This window comes from Pan paniscus, chromosome X (genome assembly GCF_029289425.2).
Source record: "Pan paniscus chromosome X, NHGRI_mPanPan1-v2.0_pri, whole genome shotgun sequence".
NCBI lineage: Eukaryota > Metazoa > Chordata > Mammalia > Primates > Hominidae > Pan > Pan paniscus.
The window spans coordinates 69,992,461-70,009,726 of record NC_073272.2 but is presented as its reverse complement, the minus strand read 5'-3'; the positions used below and the strand labels follow the sequence as shown (position 1 = coordinate 70,009,726).

Sequence of the window (17,266 nt, the reverse complement as noted above, 5' to 3'; positions counted from 1 at the left end):
TCTTCTAACTGATCTTCTAAGTCTCTTTCTTGGTTCATCTTTGTTCCACTTGTCCTTTAAATGGTAAAGTCCCCCAAAGCTCAGTAGGAGTTTTCTTACTTACATTCTCCTTATATTCTCTTCTGAATGTCTCATCTCTGCCTCTGGTTTCTATTACCTGAAACTGGTGACTTCCAAATTTACCTCAAGCACAGATCTTTCTGAACTTTATACTTTTATATTCAACTATCTACCTGATATTTCCACTTAGTTGTCTGGTATCCTCAAACCTGGTCCTTTTCCAGTGTAACCCAGGTCAGTGAATATCCAGTTCCACATGCCAGAAATCTGGGTGTCATTCCTTTATCTAATTCATTGGTTACTTCTTTCTATCACCACTGCCAGCACTCTAAGTCCAAGCCATCATTCTCTCTCGCTTAGACTACTGCAGTACCTTCTTAAATGGTCTCCATGAATCTACTCTTGCTCTACTATAATCCATTTCTATACAGCAGCCAGGCCATTGTTTAAAAATGTAAATTATCAAGTTACTACCTGGCTTAAAATCCTTTTTAATATTGTCCATGAGTCCTGGATCAGTCCTCTGCTTTCCCTCTAGCCTCATCCTGGAATACAGGCACATCTCAGTTTATTGTGCTTCACTTTACTGCACCTCACAGACACTGTGGTTTTTTTTTTTTTTACAAATTGAAGATCTGTGGCAACCCTGCATTAACCAAGGCTATTGGCACCATTTTTCCAACATCATATGCTCATTTCATGTCTCTGTGTCAACATTTTTTTTAGCAATAAAGTATTTTTAAATTAAGGTATGTACATTGTTTTAAGACATAATGGTATTGCACATTTAATAGACTACAGTATAGTGTAAATATAACTTTCTATGCACTGGAAAACAAAAAAAATTGTGTGACTCACTTTATTGCGATATTTGCTTTACTGTGGTGGTCTGGAACCAAGCCTGCAACATCCCTAAGGTAAGCCTGTACTCTTTCCTTGCTTTCTACACTCTAGCCACACTGGCATTCTTTGAGTTCTTCAAATGCACTATACTTCTGTCCTATCTCAGACCCTTCCAACACTTGCTATAAGCCAAGTACTGTTCCAAGTGCTTTACATGTATTAACTCATTTAACCCTCACAAAAACCCTAAGAAGAAGGTATTATTATTATTTCTACTGTACAGATAGGGATACCAAGGCACAGAGAACTTGCCCAAGGTACATAGCCAGTGAGTTATAGAGCTAAGATTTGAACATGGGTGGGCTAATTGCAGTGTCAGTGCTCCTGGCCACTATACAGCTGTTCCTATGTATATGCAGGGGATTGGTTCCAGGACCCTGTGCGTATACACAAATGTAGATGCATAGTCCAGTCCTGCGGTCAGCCCTGCAGAATCCACATGTATAAAAAGTCTACACATGGGTTTCTCATCCTGCAAATACTGTATTTTTGATCTGTGTTTTGTTGGACCAAACTCCTATTGTTCGAGAATCAACTGTACTTTGCTACCTATGTTTCTTCTCTCTAGAACTCTCTTTGTTTTGCACAGTGATTTATTTTCCTTCTTCTAGTCATGCCCACTTCTAATCTATTTTCTCTATACCTGCTAGAGTGATCTCCCCAAAACACACATTTTATCATATCACCCTCCTACTTAAAACTCTTCAATGGCTCTTCATAGCTTTCAGGTTGAATTCCAAATTCTTTAACAAGTCATATAAGGAACTTCAGAATTTAGCCCCTGTCTACACCTCTCATCTCATCTCTCACTGCTCACTTCTTCTTTATCAGTGAACTTTCCAATGCTACCCCCAATCTTAAATGGACAGCAAACACGTTAATAGAAGTTATTTTAAGAGGTCCCCGAACAAAAATAATGCCTAACCAACATCTCTAAACTTCTGATAGAGAAGAAACTGAAAACAGAAGCTCTATCATTCCACTCACATACTTGTAATTTTTCCCATCAAACTTTAAGTCCCTTATACCTGTTGCTTTAGATGATTAAGTTCAGCTGTCTGGGGATCAATATTAACAATAGGTTTGTTCTTGATTTTTCTTGCTCTGTCAGCATAGCGAAGGGTATTTAATGTTTCCTCTAGATTGGAGTCAGCAGGACTCACACAGGCTATCATAAGAGTATGGCTATTACCTCCTAGAGAATCTGAAAAAGAACAATAAAGAATAACGAAAGGAAATGAAATCAAACAAGTAGGATATAAGCAAAGCCGTCCATTCGGGTTGGTGACTTAAAATTCAGAGCTATAAGAAAAAGTTCTTAGTGTTTTTTATATTGAAATAATAGGAAATGTATAGATATCTAAGATTTCTGATGTAATATACATTTAAATCCTATTGCATGTGTCCCCTTTCTCAAAAGGGATTGTGATTTCAGCAGTTAATCAGGTTAAAACAACTGGGGCCTGGCCTAAGTAAGTTAGGAGCCACTAGTGGAATTAAACATTCTTAGGATGCCCCCTCTAGGTGGATTTTAACTCTCCAGGGAATTCTGCTTAGCCGCACTAATAATTAAAGAAACAGTAACCAAATTCACTTTCAGGTGTAAAGTACAAAGTACAGTTGGTGCACTACAGATTTCTTGGCTCTCAATGTCATATATGAAGATATTTTTCCATTATCTTAGAAACCTGCTTGCCAACAGCACTCTCTCGTATTTATCAATTAGACAACTGTGTATGTCATAGTCCAAATAGCTGGCTTTTTACCTATCTCATCTTTGCTGTCTCAGCACTATCATTTTGAGTTACTCTCTTATTTTTGGAGGCACTTTGGGCTTACCTTGAAGCAGTCGAGTCAACTTGGAATCTCTGTAGGGCACAAAGCCACCCTTTTTGTCATCTCCAAGAGCACTGATTACATTTCCCAAGCATAGGAGGCCTCGGTTAATATTAATACCTAATAGCAGGAAATGAAATTTAAATTGCTTGGTAATGCATCCAACATATACCTATGTTTCTTCTGAGAAAGAGAAAAGAAATAAAGACCCCATAAAAATATTGAGTCATCAATCTTGAGAAAACTTCTTAATCTTGTTCACTTTTTGGAGTGCCTCTTTAAGTAAAGGACAAAGGTCCAAATGTTGGATATGTATGATTGAGTCCACTGGCACTTCTTGCCCTTTCCCATGGAAACAAAGCAGATAGATAAATAACTATCACCATGACAACCATCTGTATAGTTATTTACTTTTTATATCCATTATGATAATCTTTAAATTAATGCTGTGAAATTGGATGAACAGGTTTTTTTTTTTTTACCATATCATCATCATTATTTTTATTATCATTCTCATTTTACAGATAAAGAAAGAAGCTCAGAGGTTAAATGACCTGCCTAAGGTCAAACAGCTAGTAAATGGTAGGCCTGAGATTCTATCTCAAGATTTTAGTCAAGTCCTATGCTCTTTTCATTATACCATAGTGAAATACCTTTCCTACTGTAGCTTTAAAAAAGATAAAGATTATTTTCCACTTTGGTTAATTCTGAGGTTTACTTCTTAAACACTGTAATAACCTCTGAAGTTCTGCTGAAGCAATTAACTTCCCATTATTAGGCTTACTGTGGAAAAGCTATATAGTATAATGGTTAAGTGCATAGTTGGTGTTAAAATAGACAGCTTACAATCCTGGCTCTGTCACTGACTAGTTATATGATCTTGGGTTAAGTTCCTTTATAAAATGAGGCAAATCTACCTACCTTATTGGGTTGTGGTAGGGAATTAATTAAGATACTATATATGAAGCAAAGTTAAATGATAAATAAATCATGCTATAGTTTAAATGTTTGCGTCTCCTCCAAAATTCACGTTTGAAACTTAGCCCCCAATGCAATAGTATTAGGAGGTGGGACGTTTAGGAGATCATTAGGCCATGAAATGTCTACCTTCATGGATGGGATTGGTGCCTGATAAGAGGACTGGAGAGAATTAGCTAGTTGCTTTTGCCCTTCTGCCCCTTCTGCCATGTGGGGACACACCGTTTATCCCTTTTCCCCATCTGCCATGTGAGGCTGCCAGGATGTCTGTCCTCACCAGTCATTGATTCTACTGGCACCATGACCCTGGACTTCTCAGTCTCCAGAACTGTAAGAAATAAATTTATATTGTTTCTAAATTACCCAGTCTAAAGTATTTTGTTATAGCAGCACAAATGGTATCATTATTGTTAGCTCTACTCTACCTTTTATATAGCCATCTTTTGAACATGAAACAATTATATTTATGAGATCCTGAACTCGAAATTCCTGACTGCATCCTACTATCCTTCCATTTCTTTGGATCCTGTTCTTCACCCTTTTTTTGGACTACCAATTTACTGACACTTTCTAATACTGTCAGTAGATCAGCCTCTTCTGGACCTTCAACTCTTACTCTGAACTCTATGGTTGAAAATTTCAATTACGTTTTCCTAAGAACTCACTGGACATATGATCTTCTACCATTCTCACCATGTCAATTCTCAACCATAGGTTAAACCAACTGTGTGCGTGTATGTTTATTTGTAGGCTACAATACTGAAGAAACAGCATAACCAAACAGATGAGATCCACTATAAACATGCTACCTAACCTTAGCTGAACCCTTGGTCAATTGATCATCTTTTCTTCCTCATTCCTACTTTACTAACCTTCTAATCTAACTAATCTAATTCACCATGGCAGCTATTATACAGACTCATCATTTTTAAGAATATAAACCTATCTTCACTTTCTATTGGTAGATGATTTCACCAAATACTTTATAGAGATGAAAGTTATCCACAAGGGCTCCCCAACCTCCCCTCTCCTCACCTCACATTCATTCTTTTGCTATTACTTATTCCTTCATCCTTCCTCTTGTTTCAGAGGAAATAGCTGCCTTTGTTTTCAAGGTCCTGCCTTCTGCCTCTGTTTCTATTCCCTCCATTTCCTCTGGGACCCTGATCCTTTATCTTCTCCCTCTCTCTTAGATCTTCCACTTATTTTTTTCCTTCACTATTTCCTTCTTTTCAGCCTACACCCACGCTCAAATCTCCCTAATCTAAAACAAAAATAATTTTCTCAATTATCCCTTTGTTTTCCTCTTATTACCAACTGGAATGGGTACTGCTTATCCTCTCTAGGATATGAAGGAAAGCCTGCTGAGATTTATCAAACCTGCCTGCTAATACCTGTACTAAATCCTATGTTAGTCCATTCCTGTCTTTTCCTTCTCTTTTTAGCCAAACAAAACATTGTGCTATTTTATTGGCCCATATCTCAACTAGATGTAAAGGAGAGACTGCTGAGGTTTTTCAAAGCTGCTGAGCAAAACTTCCATCTATAGTTTCATATAGGAGCAAAACAAAATTCCAGACAAACCCTGAGAAGAATCTATGGCAATGATCCAAGCAAGAACCATAGACTTAAGGATAAAGTGGGCGTTTTTTTTTCTTCTTCTTCAAATTAGAGTTGGGGCTCAAGAATAGAAAGGAGATAAGAGACATGAATGTTTCTCTTGAAATAAATCACCACAAAACAGGATTTGATTTCCTGTTAAGACATTAAAATGATAAATGATTCCCAAAGATGGAATATATATCACAAAGATGGGGAAGAACATATTTGCAGAGACTTAAAAGTTCTGATTAAGGACAGCTATGAAGAAAAATGAAGTAGTTTTCTCCGTAAGAATGAGAACAGATCAAGTAAGGAGAGTCAAAAATGCTACTCAATACCTTTGGGTGTTTGTTCACTATGGCAACAAATAAATAATAAAGGAGAGATTTTAACTTTAAAAGAGAAATATAACTTCACAGCTATCATGGAGGCACATTACAATGGGTTTTACAGCTGGAATATAAAAGCATATTTGTAAGAAAAAAGAAAAATGAGGTAGGAGAGAAATGTAGATCTATATGCAGTGGTTCTCAACTGGGGGCAATTCTGCTTCATAGGGGACATTTGGCAATATCTGGAGACATTCTGGTTGTCACAACTTAGGAGTGGGGTATGTGTGCCACTGGCGTTCATCGGGTAAAGGCCAAAGATGTTGTAAAACATCCTACAATGCATAGGACAGCCTCCTTCCCCGTAAACAATTATTTGATCCAAAATATTAACGGTGCCACAGCTGGGAAACCCTTCTCTACGTGTGAAGAAAATATGTATGGGCCTAAAGCAGGTAGCATGGCTGAGTAAATTAGGGTGAAAAACAGAAGTATGGTATGATAGATGGTCTGCCTGGTCAAAGAGAAAGGGAATGATTGTTACTGAAATGGATCACAAAACATATAGAGGCAACCAGCGATAGGGGATAGAGTAGGAAAGGCACTTCATTAGGAGAGAGAGAATCTTAGTTAAAATTCTGCCTCTGCCATTCACCAATGTGTATAATATTGAACTAGCCACTGAAACTTTCTTTTATCCATAAAACAGGGAAAATACCGATCTTACCTAATGGGACTGGGATAAAAATCAAATGTGATTTGTAAAGGGCTGTCTATATTTAAGTTATTATTAATGGAGTAGAAAAACTTGGATAATCTACAAGGACACAGAGCCATAAGAATGACATAATGGACTTTGGGGACTCAGGCCAGGGGGAGGTTAGATGGGGGTGAGGGAAAAAATACTACATATTGGGTACAGTATACACTCCTCAGGTGACGGGCACACTACAATCTCAGAAATCACCACTAAAGAACTTATCTATGTAACCAAAAACCACCTATACCCTGAAACTATTGAAATTAAAAAAAAGAATAATAATGGCCAGGCATGGTGGCTCATGCCTGTAATCCCAGCACTTTGGGGGGCCGAAGCGGGTGGATTGCTTGAGCCCAGGAGTTCTAGACCAGTGTGGGCAACATGGCAAAATCCTACCTCTACCTAAAATACAAAAATTAGCTGGGCGTGGTGGTGTGCACCTGTAGTCCCAGCTACTCAGGAAGCTGGGGTGGGAGAATCACTTGAGCCTGGGAGGTCAAGGCTGCAGTGAGCCAAGATTGTGCCACTGCACTCCAGCTTGGGGGACAGAGTGAGATTTTGTCTTAAGAAAAAAACAAAGAAATTGTGATCATAAACATACCTATAATATTCTTATGGCTTTAATATTGACTTAATGTTATACATTTGAACTTATAAATTTACATGAATTTAAAATGTTTTTAAATCTATTTCAGATGTTAGAATTTGTTGTAAGGTTTTATTTTTTAAAAAGCTCCTATGCTTTTAAAAGAAGGCAGATTAAAATCTGTTGTAGACAACGGGAAACAAATAAAAGGTTTTAAAGAGGATGGAAACATGACCAACTTCGGATTTTATAAGTATTACTTTGTCCAGGAGTTCACGACCAGCCTGGGCAACACTGCAAAACCCTGTCTCTACAGAAAATACAAAAATTTGCTGGGGACAGTGGCATACACTCGCAGTTCCAGTTACTCGGGAGGCTGAGGTGCGAGGATGGCTTCAGCCCAAGAGGTTGAGGCTGCAGTGAGCCGTGATCACACCACTGCACTCCAGCCTAGGCGACAGAGTGAGACCCTGTCTCAAGAAAAATAAATATAAGTATTACTTTGTTAGTCATTTGGAAGGTGGACTTGGGAGTAAAAAATTAGTGTTTAAAAAACCCTTTACCATTCTTTTTTTTTTTCAAATGATTTTATTTACTAGAATGCATAATTTTTAAAATGTGCAAATAAAAAGTTTAAAACCTTGAAAAAAAGAAAGAAACCATTTAGAAGGTTATTTTAATGGCTCAGATGACAGATCTCTGAGAACTGCAGCAGTGGAAAAGGAATGAAGGATGTAGAAGTCAGAAGTACTTAAGACATAAACATGACATGACTAAGCTAACTTCTGGATGTGAAACGTGAGAGAAGAGAATGTATAAAGTTGCATACTAATATTCCAGGAATAAAGTACATATTTATTCTTCTAGCCAGACAACAGTTATAGAATACCTATTGTGTTAAGGCACAGTGCGGGGCACAGGTAGCAGGAAAATAAGAAATGGTCTCTGCTTTTAAGGAACTCAAAGTCTAATGGGGGAAACAGATAATTAAATAATTACAAGAAAAGAAAGAACACTATGACAAAGAGGTAACTTTATCTTGATGAGGCTTTGGGTTACAGGCTTTTGGGTAAATGCATTTGTCAAAACCCAGCTAATACACACTTAAAATTTGTGCTTTTCATTGTACATCTTATATTAAGAATATAAATATTGGTCGGGTATGGTGGCTCATGCCTGTAATCCCAGGACTCTGGGAGGCCGAGGCAGATCACCTGAGGTCAGGAGTTCAAAACCAGCCTGGTCAACATGGTGAGACCCTGTCTCTACTAAAAATACAAAAATTAGCCAGGCGTGATGGTGCACATCTGAAGTCCCAGCTACTTGGGAGGCAGGAGAATCGCCTGAACCCGGTAGGTGGAGGTTGCAGTGAGTCAAGATTGCGCCACTGCACTCCAGCCTGGGCGACAAAGCAAGACTCGGTCTCAAAAAAATAAAATAAATAAATGCCAGTTAATGATATGCAAGCTGAAGTAGTTAGGAGGAAGTATATTAATTTGTGCAATTTACTTAAAAATGTGTTTTTAAAATGGATATAGACTGACAAATGGATAGATGGACAGATTTGTGATAAAGCAAATATAGTAAAATGTTAATTTTACTATAGGTATAGGGGTATTGTAAAATCTTTCAACTTGAAGTAACTTTGAAAATTTTTATCAATAAATGTTAGAGAAAACCCACTATGTGAGCATGAATTTATGGAAAGATCTTGACTAAGAGCAGAGGTTTCATAGGTGGGTAACATATGAATTGTGAATTGAAATATTAGTAGGAGTTGCCAGGCAGACCAAAAGGGAGAAAGAACTCAGGCATTCAGTGAGGACCTATGGCATGTCAGGTGCTATGCTGGGGCCTAGGGATTCAAAGAGGAATATGACCCAGTTCTTGCCTTTGATTGGCTTGCTGTCTACTGGGGGAGTCAGGTAGTTAAGGAAATGACTGTAATACACGGTTGGGGCAGTGTTAGTGTAGAAGACAGGTAAGCACTAGATGAGGGGTACCTAATCCGCTTTGGGGGAAGTGAGATGGTCAAACAAAGTTTCTTTAAGGGGATGAAGTTGGGACTGAGCGCAAATTTGAATGAGCCACATGAAGATAGAGGGAAGGCAATTTCGCAGAGAGAACAGAATGCAGAAAGACACATAGATGAGAGAGTACGAGGCACACTCAGTATGGCTAAGCAGATTGCAAGGAAAGAGTGGGGAGAGGAAAAGCTAGCCAGGGAGGGATGGCTAGAGCAAAAAGGCCTTAAGGAGGCAGCATGGTGCAAACTGAGGAGCTCTGGAAGAGCTCTTAGCAGCGAGATACAGTTTAGGAAGAATACTCTGGCTGCTGATTGGTTAATGGCTTGAAAGGGTACCTAACTGAAGACAGGGAGACCAGTTCTTGCTATAATCAAAAAAATTATGAGGGCCTGACATAAGATAGTGGTAGTAGGGTTAGAGAAAAGAGAGTGAAGTAAAAGATGAAAAGTTAGGACTGACAGGTCTCAGTGACTAATGAGATTGGGGAAAGGAGCCAGATTTAAAAAAAAAAAAAAAGAGTATAGAACAATGTCCTGGTTTCTGTCTTGGGTGACTGGGTGGATATTGATATTATTCACTGCAGGTGATGGAGGGACCCATTTAAAGCAACAGGGAGCCAGTCACGGTGGCTCACGCCTGTAATCCCAGCACTTTGGGAGGCCGAGGTGGGTGGATCACTAGGTCAGGAGATCGAGATCATCCTGGCTAACATGGTGAAACCCCATCTCTACTAAAAATACAAAAAATTAGCCGGGCGTGGTGGTGGGCGCCTGTAGTCCCAGGTACTCAGGAGGCTGAGGCAGGAGAATGGTGTGAACCCGGGAGGCAGAGCTTGCAATGAGCCGAGATTGCGCCACTGCACTTCAGCCTGGGTGACAGAGTGAGACTCTGTCTCAAAAAATAAATAAATAAATAAAATAAAATAAATTTAAAAAAACTGCAACAGGGAGGAATGAGGGGCTCAGTTTTGGACATGTGGAATGGGAGATACATGTGGGACATCCATAAGACTCCCCACAGTCAACTATATTTACATACTTAAATATGACTTATGAGATAGGGGCTCGAGATAGAGGTTTAGGATTGGCAGCATACAGGTAGGAATTATAAGCATCTAAGTGGGTGAAACCACTTTGGTGGGGAGGGTGACAGGGTGATGGGCATGAACAGTGGGAAGAGAAAGAAAATATCCCAGGACAAAGCCTGGGTTATGTTTCAGATAGGGGTGAGTGGAAGAGGAGAAGCCTGTGAAAGAGTGTTCAGAAAAGTGAGAGGAAAATCAGGAGAGGGTAGCATCACAGAGTCAAGAGGAATGAGATTGTCCAGAAGAAGGGGCAGGATGTCAGACCTGCAGAATTACCAAGTCAGTGGAGGACTGAAAAGAGCCTAATGGATTCAGTTGTTCAGGTCATGGGTTGACTTCAAAAGGGATAGTTTCAATGGGAGGAGGATGGAGGGGTGACAAAAACGCAGAATGAAAGGAAAAGGGAGGAGAGCAGTAGTAAGAGGAGGATGAAATATTTTGTTTATTTTAAGTTGGGGAAAAATTAGTATGCTTCTATGCTGAGGGCAGAAAGTCAGTTGAGAGGCAGAAGTTAAAACAGGAGGAGCAGGAGTACTTGACAGAACCATGTTTCTGAGGCAGTGGGGAGAAAATCCAGCAGAAAACACACAGGAGTAATGGCACAGAGATCTGAAACAACAGAACTGTTTGGAAAAACAATGAGTAGACTGCTATGGCTGGAACCTTGTAGTTTGTGGGAAAATGGTGGGAGATGAAGCTAGAAATACAGAGGCACCAGAAAATGACAATGTAGTCCTGTGGTACTAGAGAAATCTCAGAGGAGAAAAAATACATTAGAAGATAACATGATTAAAAAAGGCAATGTCGAAAACCCCAACACTTAAGTTGAGCCTTAAAACGTGGCTATGTTGTAGATGGTTTGATTGTGTGTTGGGGGGCACACACTACATTCTGGGAGAAGAGGAGATGGCTGTGATGAAAGTGTGCAAAGACCAGAATTAGCTGGGCATGTTGTGGGGACCTGACAGCTGGCATGGAGTGTGGGTAGGGAAGCTGTGAAAGATGGTCGAGGAGGTAGGCTTGGGACCAGGGTATAAAGGGTCTGGAAGATTTGGCTATGTTTTTTAGACTTCATCTTGTAAGCAGCTACTTCAAAGTTCTATTCACGTGAGATGCCATGTAAAAGGTGGTATTTTTAAAGCTACATATGTAATTCATTTATTTATGTATTTTTATTGATACACAATATTTGTACATATTTATGGATACAGGTGATATTTTGTTACATGCATAGAAATTGTAATGATCAAGTCAGGGTATTTAGGGCATCCATCACCTTGAGCACTTATAATTTCTATGTGTTGGGAACATTTCAATTCCTCCCTTCTAGTTATTTTGAAATGTACAGTACAATGCTGTTCACTCATCACCCTACTCTGCTATCAAACATTAGAACTTATTCCATCTAACTGTATGTTTATACCCATTAATCAACCTCTCTCTTCTTCCCCTCGGCCTCCACCCCCACACCCTTCTTGGCCTCTGGTAACTATCATTCTACTCTCTATGTCCATTATACCCTTGTTTTTAGCTCCCACATATGAATGAGAATATGCAATATTTGTCTTTTTGTGCCTGGCTTATTTTACTTAACATAATGGCCTCCATATCCATCTATGTTGCTGCAAATGACAGGATTTCATTCTTTTTTATGGCCCAATAGTATTCCACTGTGTATATATGCCCCATTTTCTTTATCCATTCATCTGTTGAACACTTAGGTTGATTCCAAATTTTTGCTATTGTGAATAATGCTGCAATAAACATAGCGGTACATGTATCCCTTTGATCAAAGGGTATTTTAAGATTAACCTAGCTATGGTATTTAGAATAGAATGCCTTCTAGGAGTCAAAAAGTTAGAAGGCTACAGTTCAGATGTGCAGGTGAGGGCATGGACTTTGTAGAGGTGGCAGGAACAGACTGGAAGTGGGTGCATCTCTACCATGGTGCTAAGGAAGAACTAACAGCAGGTAATGGGTACTCATTCCTAAATGGGGAGATCATGCTGGGTGCAATTAGATTAATGGATCAGCAAGAAGAAAAAGCAAAAGTGATTGAAAAGTAACAGTTTGAGCTAGGAAAAGAACTAGGACAGTGAGGCTTTACAAGCCAAATTAAGAGTTTCAAAAAGAGTATTTTCAAGTGTTAATGCCACAGAGAGGTTGGGTAAGATGGGCACTGAAAAAAAATTAGTTCTGGTAATTAAGATATCCCTGGATATCTCTTACATAGTGGTTTTGGCAAGGTGGGTAAAGACAGACTGCTGAGAGAGTGAATGAGGTTGCAGGATACAAAATCAATATTAAAGAACACATTTTATTTTCCACACACAAAAAACAAAGTTAGAAAATATAATTTTTAAAGATTCTATTTATGTTGGTTACATGGGTTTGTTCAGTTAGTGAAAATGCAGCAAGCTATACATTTATGGTAGGTCTACTTTTCTATTTCCACATTATACTTCAATAAAAAGTTTTAAAAATATCACTTGCAATACTGTCAAAATACAAGTTACCTAAGAATAGAACAAAAGATGTATAAGACTTCTACAGGGAAAAACACTCAGATTTAATTTTGATTTAATAGAATACTCAGAAACAGACTAAGGGATATTTGGGCACTTAATATATGAAAGAAATGGCACTGCTTATCAGTAGGGAAAGAACGGACTTTTTAATAAGCAGTACTAGGACAAATGGGTATTTATATGGAAAAACAAAACTGGACCCTGCATCATATCATGTATAAAAAAAACAGTTCTAGGTGGATTAAAGGCTTAAGTGTGAAAGGCAAAACTGTAAAGCCTTTATTAGATAATATAGAAAAAATATCGTTAAGATCTTGAGGTACTAAAGGATTTCTTTCTTTCTTTCTTTTTTTTGAGACGGAGTCCCGCTCTGTTGCCCAGGCTGGAATGCAGTGGTGCAATCCCGGCTCAATGCAACCTCTGCCTCCCGGGTTCAAGTGATTCTCCTGCCTCAGCCTCCCGAGTAGCTGGGACTACAGGCGCCCGCCACCACGCCAGACTAATTTTTGTATTTTTAGTAGAGACGGGGTTTCACCGTGTTAGCCAGGAGGGTCTCCATCTCCTGACCTCGTGATCCGCCTGCCTCGCCCTCCCAAAGTGCTGGGATTACAGGCGTGAGCCACCACACCCGGCCTAAAGGATTTCTTAAGACACAAAATTAAAAAGAAAGTAAAAACACAAGCCAGAAAGGAGGGAGAAGATATGTGCAAAACACACAGGGTGGGGAGATTTGCAATAAATATAACTGACCAATAACTAGAATCTATAGTATATTAAGAATTACTTTTAATCAGTAGGAAAAAGACATTTAATAGAAAAATGAGCAAGACGTGAACAGGCATTTAACTGAAAATACACATGGTCGATAAACATATGAAAAGGTGATCAACCCCATTAGTAATTGAGGAAATGAAACTTAAAACCATAACAAAGTATCACTCCACATCTACTATATTGGCAAAAATTTAAAATTCTCACAAAACAGTGGATATAGAGCAATTAGGACTCTCATACATTGAAACAAACTTTGAAAGATAGTTTGGTATATACGTACTCTATAACCCAGTGATACTACTTCTAGGTACATATCCTAGAAAATTCTTATACATATGCATTGGGATACACAAACAAGAAGGTTCATATGGGCGTTGTTGACAATAGCCAAAAACTGGAAAAAAATGGAATATCCATCAAAAGTAGAAAGAATAGTGGTACAGACAAATGATAGATTACTATACAAAAATGAAAAGAAATGAACTACAGCTGTATGTAATGTAGTAGATGAATCTCTCAAATATCATTTTAAATGGAAGAATGAAGGCACAACAGATTATAAACAGTATAATTCCACTTACATAAAGCTTAAAAGTAGACAAAACTATATTATGCTATTTAGAGATATATACACAGGTGGCATTGCTATCAAGAAAGCAAGGGGAGGCCGGGCATGGTGGTGTATGCCGGTAATCCCTGCACTTTGGGAGGCCGAGGCAGGCAGATCACCTGAGGTCAGGAGTTCAAGACCAGCCTGGTCAACATGGTGAAACCCCATCTCTACTAAAAATAGAAAAATTAGCTGGGTGTGGTGGCACATGCCTGTAAACCCAGCTACTTGGGAGGCTGAGGCAGGAGAATCACTTGAACTCAGGAGGCAGAGGTTGCAGTGACCCAACATCACGCCACTGCACTCCAGCCTGGGCAATGGAGTGAGACTCCATCTCAAAAAAAAAAAGAAAGAAAGAAAGAAAAGAAAAGAAAGCAAGCAAGGGGGGCCAGGTGTGGTGGCTCATGCCTGTAATTCCAACACTTTGGGAGGCTAAGGCAGGAGGACTGCTTGAGCCCAGGAATTAAAGACCAGCCTGGGCAACATAGGGAGATCCCAACTCTAGAAAAAATTAAAAATTAGCTGGGAATTGTGGCATGTGCCTGTGGTCCCAGCTACTCAGGAGGCTAAGGAGGGAGGACTGCTTGAGCCCAGGAATTAAAGACCAGCCTGGGCAACATAGGGAGAACCCAACTCTAGAAAAAATTAAAAATTAGCTGGGAATTGTGGCATGTGCCTGTGGTCCCAGCTACTCAGGAGGCTAAGGAGGGAGGATTGCTTGAGTCCAGGAGGTTGAGGCTGTAGTGAGCTGTGATTGTGCCACTGCACTCAGCCTGGGCAACAGAGCGAGACCCTGTCTCAAAAAAAAAAAAAAAAAAAAAAGGCAAGGGAATTGACATCACAAAAGTCAGAAGAATGGATACCTGGAGAGAGAAGGAAGGGGATCATGATCTCGGAGGGGTATGCATGGGTGCTGGAAGTGTTTTGTTTTCAACCTGAGTGGTAGTTATATAGATGCTTACTTTATAATCATTTATTAAACTAGATACATAACATAACTTATGCAATGTTCTGTATGTATGCTATGTCTCACTAAAGAAGTGAAACTAAGAGTTAATCACATGTATTGCTAAGCAGTGTAAGCTTTTTTAAGAAGCTTGAGTCTAAAGGGAAGGAGATAGGACAGTAGTTACAGGAGGATTCAGGATTAAAGGAATTTAGGTACGTATATTCACCAAAATACCTGTACAAGAATATTCATAGCATTATTCAAAGCAACTCCAAACTGGAAATTACCCAAATGCCCATCCAACAGTAAAGAGGATAAATTGTGGTACATTCATCAGTGGAATACTATATAGTAATGAAAAATAAACAAACTACAACTACATGCAATACTATGGATGATCCTCACAAGCATAATGTTGAGTTAGGGTTATCAGATTTGGTAAAAGAAAAAAAATATAGAACATCCAGTTAAATCTGAATTTCAGATAGATGATGAATCATTTCTAATATAGGTATATTCCATACAAAATGATGTCATTTATCTGAAATTCAAATTTATCTAGGCATCTTGTATTTTCTCTGGAGATCTTACATTGAGTGAAAGAAGTCAGACATGAAGGAATCCATACTACAAAACTAATCTAGGACTAAAAGTCTGGACAGTGGTTACTCTTTGGGGAAGACAGTGACAAGAAGAGAGCACAAGTGGCACTTCTGGGATGCTTAGAATATTGTTTCTTCACCTGGGTGCTATTTACATGTATGTATTTCATATTGTGAACATTCATTGAACTGTATAATGATGACTTGATATCATTATATTACATAATATGTATGTAATACACATATATGTATATGCAATATACATATATGCATAATATGTATATGTAATATATATTTATGTGTAATATGTATATTATACTTCAATTGAATAATCTACCTATTATCCATCTGTAATCTATTTATAATCTATCTGGCAGTGGCCTAAATATGTTTTATATTCAAAATCACAACAAAAAGTAGGGATAAACTTAACAGAAAATGTACAGCACTCACACTGACTAAAGAGAAATACTTCGAATAGGTAATTTAATCAGGAATATAAATGGCCTATAAATATAAAAGTATGTTCAACTTCACTAATAACTACAGAAATGAAAGTGACATACCATTTTTCACTTATCGAATTGGTAATAATACTTAGTAGAGAATTTAGGAAAATGAATAATCTCATCATTCCTTCATGGGAGTTTGGTAGCATCTATTTTTAAAATGTACATGAATTTTGGGAAGATAGTAAGTTGAAAATATTCCAAATCGCCTCTATTCCCAAACCTGATTCATTGACTGTTCTTAAGCCAAGTAGGTGCTGGGGCCAGCCAAAAAAGTAGGTTGCAGGATGGGTCTGAGACCTGAGAGTAAGCGGTGATGTAGAATTTTTCATCTCTGGAACAGAGAAAAGCCCTGGGCTAAGAGTGTGGTGTAGCAGAGCCAAAGTGCAAGGATGGAAACATGGTCTGTGGCAAAGGCTTGGCCCATACCACTCTGAACTCCTAGGGGGAAAGTCAATACTGCTTATGTGAGTGTGCCAGGTTTCCCCATCTGAAAATGCTAAGAAAACAATGAGATGGGTTGGGTCTTCTCTACCTTGAGACTAAGAAAGCACAAGGAAACAAGAGTACAGAGAGGCCTCCTCCTGATGCCTCCTCATGGGTTTGACAAGCTGACTGGCAATACGCCTGCTAGCTCATGGGCAGAAACCACTGTGCTTTTCCCACTCACTGGGCTGCTATGACTTCAGATACTCCAGCATTAGACTTTAGTCCCAGAGAGCAGACCAAGGAAAATAACAATACACCTAAAGGGACCCAGAAGCCAAAAAGAACATGCAGAACACTTAGAACAGGACTTTAATGAATAGAGTTGCTGAATGAAACAGACAATTTGCATTTAAAAAAGACTTTAGAACTAAAAGAATTAAATACCATTTACCAACACCAATAGCAATTATCATTCCAAATAATAAAACATTAAAACCATTCTGATTTAAATCAGAAACTAGATTCCCCTGAGGAAAGCAACTTTACTAGTCCAGGGTATATCTGCTGACATTTTTCTCATTGCTAAGAAACATAAGAGAATTAAATAAAGGAATAAATATTGGCAGAGGTAACTTTCTTCTTACTGATACAATTTGATACCAAGAAAACTCAAGCCTCTAGTTAACAAAACCTGTTAGAA

At 38.6% G+C, this 17,266-nt stretch overlaps 1 protein-coding gene across 2 annotated transcripts in view; it reads right to left on the bottom strand.

Moving 5' to 3' along the window:
* KIF4A (kinesin family member 4A) overlaps window positions 1–17,266 on the bottom strand; it is a 130,230-nt gene that overhangs the window by 87,795 nt on the left and 25,169 nt on the right. For both annotated transcript variants that reach the window (XM_003820154.4, XM_055106221.1), the window contains exons 8-9: window positions 2,803–2,919; window positions 1,992–2,167 (exon numbers count right to left, since the gene is read on the bottom strand). In XM_003820154.4, the coding sequence (XP_003820202.1) occupies window positions 1,992–2,167; window positions 2,803–2,919 (293 nt within the window). The remainder of the gene's footprint in view (window positions 1–1,991; window positions 2,168–2,802; window positions 2,920–17,266) is intronic.